Source organism: Dryas octopetala, chromosome 3, assembly GCF_963921425.1.
Source record: "Dryas octopetala chromosome 3, drDryOcto1.1, whole genome shotgun sequence".
In the NCBI taxonomy this organism is placed as follows: Eukaryota; Viridiplantae; Streptophyta; class Magnoliopsida; order Rosales; family Rosaceae; genus Dryas; species Dryas octopetala.
In genome coordinates, this window is record NC_141368.1 from 13,871,678 (window position 1) to 13,880,332 (window position 8,655).

An 8,655-nucleotide genomic window follows, 5' to 3' on the forward strand; every position below is an offset into this window, starting at 1 on the left:
CCACCGTACATCAATATTATTGCTCTTCCGTTCAATTATATATCAATTGCCGTAAAAAATGGTCACGTGCACTGCACAAAACCATTTTTTAGAGGTAAAAATGTTTTATTGGGTGTGTTAAGACTCAGGTTAGGGATAATTTGTTTCTTTTGTCTTTTTAAATATTTTATTTATAATCTTTTTAGTACTTTTTTAAGGATAAACTTGGAATTAAAGAATGACAACAAATTTGTAGGGTCTTTTTGGGTGATTATGGGACGTGTGAAGACCATTTTACCCACTCCACATGACAATTTTCTATGAAAAATGGACGGAATACAACGGAAGAACAACATTGATGTGTGGTAGTAAATATGGAGGACCACATTAAGTGAAAATGCATTTTAAGGGCCAAATGATATTTGGGTGAGGGACCATTTGTAATAAAAAATCTATTAGTATTAGGTTAATTTATTAGTGTCCATTTGCTCTAGTAGATGGCACATAGTCTTCCATTTGTTGAGAAGAGATCTTGAGTTCAAATCTTATAGACAACAATTGCTGATTAAAAAAAAAAGTTAATTTATTGAGTTCCATTGGATACCATGTTAAAGAGGAACATCCTTAAACGCTTCAATTGTGCCCCAATCACATTTCTAAACGTACTAGAGAAAATTATGAATAAGAAAAGAGCAAGAGCCAAAGAAACTCCACTAACAAGGAATAGGCCACGAAAGTCGTAGAGGCGAAGAGTATTGGGAGTACTCATTGTGACATCCTCGGACATAAGATTTGTTTTCCTAAGGTACCACGTCTTTTCCATCTCCAAAAGCTTTCCTTCTTCTCTCATATGTTCAATTTGCCTTGACACATCACGAGCTAGTTTTGAACCTTTAGGAAAAACCTGAATATACCAAAGATGACAACAAATTAATCAGCTTATAAATTATAATTAAATGTTTATACTCTCTTTTTTTTTTTTTTTTTTTTTTGCTACAAAATCTTGTAATTTCCATTTACTTATCAAAGGTGTACTAGCACTTACTTATTAAAGTTGTACTAGCACTTACTAAAGCAAGTTGTCAAGTTGTCAGTGATACTATATCATCTATATATACTCCTATACCTAGGGAGCTTCAAAGGAAGCAAGTAGGGAGCATGCATGTTATGAGACTCATCTCATAATGTAATTCAATAATTTAAACCGTTTATTTTTAAGTCTTAATATATTTAAGGTTTATTCTTCCAAAACATTACATTAGTCAAATAGTTTCTAGGTGTTTGCCTTTTTGACTAGGCGTGTAGCCTCTTCATCAAATTGTGTATTATTTGATCTAATAACACATAAAAACAAACTAAAACATTCAGCCAAAAACCAATTGGCAATGAGTGATCATGAAGTCTAACACCTTATAAACTACTATGCATGCAAGTCTATATTTTTTTCAATTTGAAATCTCTCTCAACAAATACATGATTAATTCATATATGTGACTAATTTCATGGGAAAGAGGTTACTCACAAAGGCAAAACCATTGGTGATAGACATGGTTTTAATCATGGAGTAGTCAGCAGGATACTTTGCAAGGAAGATATTGATGTACGGAACCTCATCAATTATTGCAGAAACACCACCATGCTTGCTTCCTTTTGATAAAGCATCAGCATATTCTTCAACTGAACGATATGGCTTAATCCCTTTAAAATTCAAGTTCACTATAACTCCTAATGAACCAGATTGGTAACCTATAAAGTTCCCTCTTGAGTTCAACTGTATCTGTTTAACTGTCATCATTGATGCTAAAGTTGCAGTATAACTGGATGTCAATATAAGCACAACAAATACCCATATGATCACTACAAACTTTGCCAAGTTGTTGCTCAACTTCTCCCCTTCAACACCAAAACAAAATTTCAATTTCATCATCATGTTCTTAATTAATTTGCAAGTTCACATTATAAGAACAGTTGCATATTAAAGAGTGTGAGACAGTGTAGAGGGATAGCTAAGCTTACTATGAGCATACACGAGGGTTGAGAAGGAGAACCATAATATTGTTCCGATTTGCTGCGCTGGTGTGCCTTGGAATTCTTCGTTTGCAGGACGTTCGATTACCCACACAACGAAGCCCGTCAAGATAAAGAAACCAGCACTTGTCATCCAAAGATTTGATGAAAGAGGTCTTAAGAAAATCCACATGTTTTCTTTTTCATTTGATACTAGCATCCCCACACCCATGTCAGTATATGGTATTGTAAAATCCACATATTGAGATCTGTTTGATGTGATCGTCGTATCTCCAACAACAGCATCATAATTCTAGTGTACAGATCCATGCCCCCATTGTGGAAAGGAAAACGTACCAAAAGTTAAAACTCGAAACTTGTATAGAGTAGTGTTAGACTCACCAAATCTCATTTACCAACTGTGTCACAATATTTCATTTATTCAATTAGGACCTACTTGATCTGAATCTCATGTATTTTTTATTAAGAAATTGACATGTGTAACACATCATTTAGTGAACAAATTTGATAAAAAATATATAATGAGAAGTAAATTGACAAATAAGATCGATTTGGAATCAAGCATACCTGGAGATAGACCTGGTAAACAAGATCATTGTAAGCCCCAGCCATAACTCCATTGGCATCCTCGAATGGAAAAAACTCGTACTGCACTTTATATGGTAGAGCTCTAATTGCAGCTTCAAATACGTCTATACAGTAGCCAGTGACATGTGTTATATTGGTTTGGAGGTCATGCTCCACACGCACAAGTTCCTCGAACCCTACTTTCACTGGAACACCAATTCTTAGTTTTATTTCACTACTCAACTGCCGCTTCGAACCTTTCATGATGCTTTTTGATCCTCCAGGCCATATGATCGTTTCCAGATCGTTGGTAGAAAGTACATTTCTCCTAATATTAAGCAGCGGCTGTCGGCGTGACTCTTTTGTGGTTCTTTCTTCTTTACAAGGCCAAAATCCAATCATTCTGTCCCCTTTTCCTATCACATTTACTATCTCAAATGCTTGTGAAATAAGTTTCCCATTTAGATATTGAATTTCACCACTTAAACCTTTGAATCTACTTTGCACTATCTCTCTAAGAAGCACAACTCCATGTTTGGAGGATCTAAACTCATTTAAGAATCTAAATGATTTTAGATCCTCCAAACATGGAATTATGCTTCTTAGATCTGTTAGGTTCAGTTTGATCTCTTGCTTCCGACTTGTAGAATATATAATATTCCTTGCCCTCTCAACTGCTTCTGCTAGAGCCCAAGTTGCATCATATACCCATATCCCATCTGCACTTAACTCTCTTACTTCCATATTGGGCTCCTCAATGTAAAATTTCCTCCTCAACCTTGATGTAAGATTGTGGAGGCTCCTTGATGTTGGAATGTAAGACTTCAAACCCAACACTCCTTGCATTGACTCAATCACAGATGGATCCATAGAATGCAAGAAATTCATGCTAGTTGATGTCACAATCCAAGCATACCCTTCACTCATCATTCCTAATTTTTTTGCATTTACGAAAAGACGAGGCACGAGCAAATGGGACATATGCACGACAAATGCTGAAGTCTTCAGTGTCTTGAGCTTTTGGAGCTCTTCAACGATTTGTTCGTTTGTTGAGGAGGCAGCAATGGAACTTTTATATGCAATATGTACATTTTTTTCTTGGAAGGAGTTGACCAAACTTGGAATGATGTCTTTCCCATATTCTGTGTTCTCATATAAAAGGATAACATCCTTCCATTTGAGAACTTCAATAAGGACACTGATTCCCATAACTTGAGAAGTTTCACCCTGTGTGGTCTCAACAAGAAATGAGTATTTGTCAATGAGAGGAGGAGATGGAGGTTCAGAAAGAGACATTATAGGGACTTTAGCTGCTTCTCCCAAATCTGCCAAAAGGTTTGCTTCCATACTTGTTTGTGCACCAATTATTGCTTCCACTTTAATGTTATCCAAAAGATTAAGAGCTGCATACGGTACGATCGAGTAGAGTTAAAATTTAGGGGTAATTCATATATAGATTAAGGGCTTCCATAAGATGAAATTTAAAATGTAACCTGATTGCTTTTTTAATTTTAATCGAAGTCCAAACTTTTAAAACACCATTGTTATATATATATATATATATATGTGTGTGTGTGTGTGTCATAATAGAATACCGATTGTACTTATTTACAAATGATTTCATTATCAAAACTTCCCAACTTGTACTAAAAAAAATACTCATGTCAACCCATATACTAAATCAAAGTATCAAAACTCTGTTGAGAGTAATGTGGAGCAATGTCCCACATCGGAAATCTAGAACTTAGCATATGTGCTTATAAGTCTTAGGCCTCTCCACCCATTGTCAATTGATTTTGGGTTGGATGCTCTAATTCTATCAAACTCTCCATTAATTAATTACCCCAAATATATTTTGGGGTAGTGGGATTTTCATCGTTGCATAGTACCTTGATTTTATATGCATATACATATATAGATATATTATGCTTTATAGGTACACATTATTATTAAATTATATAAGAACGTATAATTAAGTAACTACAAATAATGTTAATATACCTACAAACAATAATGTACCTAGGTATATGTATATAAAGTCAATAGACTACAACGAAAATAAATCGACAAAACAATTTGGTGCGGGTTTAATATTATAACTACACCACTAAAAGATAGTAAAGAGAAAAACAAATTGGTGCGGGTTTGCAGTTCGCATTTACCTCCACACCATTCAAGGTCATAGTCGTTTCAAAGCATTAATTCCATCGTTATTTCGAACTCCAAAAAAACAAAAAACAAAAAAGTAAAAAAATATTTGAACTCCAAATCCTACGTACAAAGCAAATTAATATATTTCGAACTTGTTATAGAGAATGGCTAACCAGCTGACAGAGCATGTAGAGGTTTTCCATTGGAGTCCCTAGTGTGTAGGACTACTCTTGTGCTGTAGTTACTATGCAGATGGTAGAAATCAGAGAGAGCCATAGAAATGCAACTGAGAATAATCTTTCCTTCCCTTGATCCCATATCAAGAATCACACCCACATGAACCTCATGATCTTCCACAATACTAATGGGATCAGTTTCGTAATGCAATTTTTCATCAATTTCAGCAAACAGAAGACCCAGCAGCAAGAGGCTAAAGAAGGTCACAAATGAGAGCATGGCTTGCTTCTTCTCTTGAAACTCCATACAACTTAATTAGTTAATGCTGCGATCTTGTAATAATTAATTATTTTTTTGGTTGGTTTAGTAGCTCATGTGTTGTCTTTCTTATATATACATATATATATATATACATACATACATGCTTCAAATACCAAGTACGTAATTAATTAAGGACATCCAAGCTAGGAAGTAGCTAGGAAGCAACGTGAAAGGCTAGGGTTGACTAAGAAATATATGTTGATATATTATCAAAGATGACAAGTCGAGACAAAGTCAAATCACACGCTTTGCAATCATTTTCTCTTGCATCTCAGAAGTTAGATCGACTTGCAAGAGTCAGACTCCGAGTTTATAGTCAGCAAAAGGTTAAATCAAAATTTTGCATGTAGGGGCCCGCCATTCTACTTCATTATAAGATCCTTAATTTACTTGTAATTTTTTTTTCTTTTGTATAGCAAGATGTACCAGCCTTCGAACTTATTACACCATCGCTTAAACACAAAGGCTAGAAAGAAGGCCAGTAATTTACTTGTAATTGTTTCATAGATAGAGGACTTTTAATTTCTACTCTAGAATATTAATATATATATATATATATATATATAAGAGAGTAAAAATATTAACATGGGGATGTAGCTCAGATGGTAGAGCGCTCGCTTAGCATGCGAGAGGTATGGGGATCGATACCCCACTTCTCCAATTTTTTATTCTTCATATTTTTCATCTCTTTTTATTTAGAGTGTTACTATTTACTTTCTTTTTGCACACGCTTTTCTTCATTTTTCTGCTAACACACCCTCCATTTTTAAAAAAAATTTAGAATTTCTTTTTAAACACCCATTTTATTACCAAAATATTCATCTTCAAAAACACACCCACCACACCTCCCACCTAAAACCAACACCACCATGCGCACCACCGCGCGCACCACCCCGCACCACTGGGCGCACCACCCTCAACCCCACCTCTCTCTCTTTCCTTCTCTCTCCTCCCTCCCTTTCTCTCTCTGGCTTTTCAACCCAGCCACACCAACCCACCCACCCCGCAGCACCATGCATAGCACCAGCCCTATAACCATTTGGCCCATTTGATTGCAATCATCATCAATAGCCTACACATATATTCAAATGTGCATAAAAGAAATACAAACACAATTTCAATTCTTTAAACCAATACAAACAATTCAAAATCACATTTCCTAAATCTTTAAACTCGTAAACATTAAAAATTTTAAGAAAGACCTGTTTGTCAAGAATGAGAAGATCAGGCTTTTGAACCTCCACGAGCGCTTTCAAAAGCTTGGCAACAAATAACGGGTAGAGAGGGCCACCCTACACCACCGCGTGCAGCACCCGTTCGACACTGGTCCGTCGAAAATGTCACATTAGTTCGGCAGTCATTCGCCGAACGATGTGAGTGTTGTTCGGCAGGTACCCACCGAACATCTAGGACCCGTTTGGCAAGTATTCACCAAACCAACTGCTCGGAGAAAATGTCTACTTGGGCGAGAAGAGAAAGGGAAAGAGAGAGAGAGAGAGAGAGTTGGGTTGGTGCGAGCAGAAGGGCACGTGGGGTGGCTTCGACGGTGCTGCACGCGATGGCTGGAAGGTGTTGCGCTCAGTGGTGCTGCAAGCAGAAGGGGAAAGAAGCCAGAGAGAAAGGGAGAGACAGAAAGAGAGAAAGCCAATTGCCATGCGGTGGTGCGGGGCTGGGGTGGTCGGTGGGTGGTTCCTGTCGAGCTTGGGTCTGGGGTGGGAGGGTGCTATGACGGGGAGAGATGGGTAGAAAGAGGGAAGGAGAGATAGAGGGGATGGGGTTTTTGGTGTTTTTTGTCATTTTACAAATTAAATTTTTTGGGTGTGCAAAAAGAAAAAATAGGGTGTGCAAATAGTAGCTCCCTTTATTTAGCTACAAGCACAACAGCTGCACAGTTGTATACAACTTAATTCTCACATATCAGCCCGCCTATCATGATCTCATGATTTTGAGAGAGGCATTGTGCACAAGCATTATATGAAAAACGAAGTAAATGGGTAGACATGTAGAGTTTGTGACACACATCGGAGAGATCCAATGTGTGTAAATATAACTTTCTTTAACGAGAAATATTTTTTTGCAATAGGAATATGACTGATTTAGTATCTCAATCAAATAACATGATAATGGAAGACTAATGTAAAAAAAAAAAAAATCAAGGTATTAATTATACACCATTTGACAGGTACATATTGGCTAGCCGCTTGCAACTTGTTATAGATTTGGTTACATCAATCTTTTATGAGCAAATTACAATTTAGTACCTCAATTTTATATGTTGTTTCAATTTAGTACCCCAACTTTAAAAACTTGCAAAAAAGTACCTCAACTTTCATTTTGTGTCAAAATAATACCTCCGTTAGTTTTTCTATCAAATAAACCGTTATCTGCTGACGTGGTATAAGTATTTTTGTCTTTTTCTCCAAATTTAAAAAATAATAATATTTTTAAAAACTTTTGAATAAAAAAATTTCTTAAAATAAAAAAATTTCATAAAATAAAAAAAACATTTCCCCCTCATCCTTCCCCAACCATGCCCCACGCCCATTCCTCTCCCTTCCCCTACCCATCCCCTCCCTCCCCCTCCTCACCCCCACCCATCCCTCCCCAACCCGCCCCAAGCGAGCACCTCCCCAGCCTGTCCCCACCCATTCTCCCCCTCTCCTTGCCCGACCCACCCCCTCCTCTCACCCCAGTCTCGTCGCACCCCCTCCTCCACCCCCAGCGCCGTCGCACCCCCACCCCAGCCCCCGTTGCAGCCCCAGCCTCGTCGTACCCTCCCAGCCCCAGCCCCCGTCGCACCCCAGCCCCAGCCCCTCCCCTTCCCGCCCCCACCCAACCCTCCCTTAGCCATCCCCTCCCCTTCCCGCCCTCCCCAAGCCATCCTAGCCCGCCCCCACCCATCCTCCCCCCTCTCCCTGCCTAACCTACCACCAGTCCCAGCCCCTTCACCCCTTACCCAACCCCTAACCCTCCCCTACCTATTTCCCCCCAATTTGTTTTTTAAAATTTTTAGAAGTTTTAATTTTTTTAAGAAATTTTTTTATTCAAAAGTTTTTAAGAATATTATTATTTTTTTAATTTGGAGAAAAAGACGAAAATACATCTGTCACGTCAGTAGATAACGATTTATTTGACAGAAAAACTAACATAAATACTATTTTGACACAAAATGAAAGTTGAGATATTTTTTTGCAAATTTTCAAAATTTGGATAATAAGTTGAAATAACATATAAAATTGAAGTACTAAATTGTAATTTGCTCATCTTTTATTTATTTTTGCAATGCAAATCAAAAAGCCTCAAGAATTAAGAAAACGGATATATAAGAAAATGGCATTAAACAGCATGTTATATACCGTCCCATCACCTTCCTTGAACTTGCGTTTTTTAAACACAAAATGTACAAACCAATGATGATAAAAAAAAATAATA

At 37.3% G+C, this 8,655-nt stretch overlaps 1 protein-coding gene and 1 non-coding gene across 2 annotated transcripts; one reads left to right on the forward strand and one right to left on the reverse strand.

Moving 5' to 3' along the window:
* Positions 1-562: 562 nt before the first annotated feature.
* LOC147291148 (glutamate receptor 1.2-like) lies at positions 563-5,208 on the reverse strand. The gene is made up of 6 exons (XM_086235886.1): positions 4,899-5,208; positions 3,209-3,977; positions 2,575-3,118; positions 1,996-2,299; positions 1,502-1,872; positions 563-883 (listed from the first exon to the last, which is right to left on the reverse strand). Exons 1-6 carry the CDS (start codon positions 5,206-5,208, stop codon positions 563-565), a joined length of 2,619 nt encoding a protein of 872 aa, XP_086092012.1.
* A 602-nt stretch (positions 5,209-5,810) lies between these two features.
* TRNAA-AGC (transfer RNA alanine (anticodon AGC)) lies at positions 5,811-5,883 on the forward strand. Its single transcript has one exon. It is a non-coding gene; the product is annotated as a tRNA-Ala (tRNA).
* Positions 5,884-8,655: the final 2,772 nt, after the last annotated feature.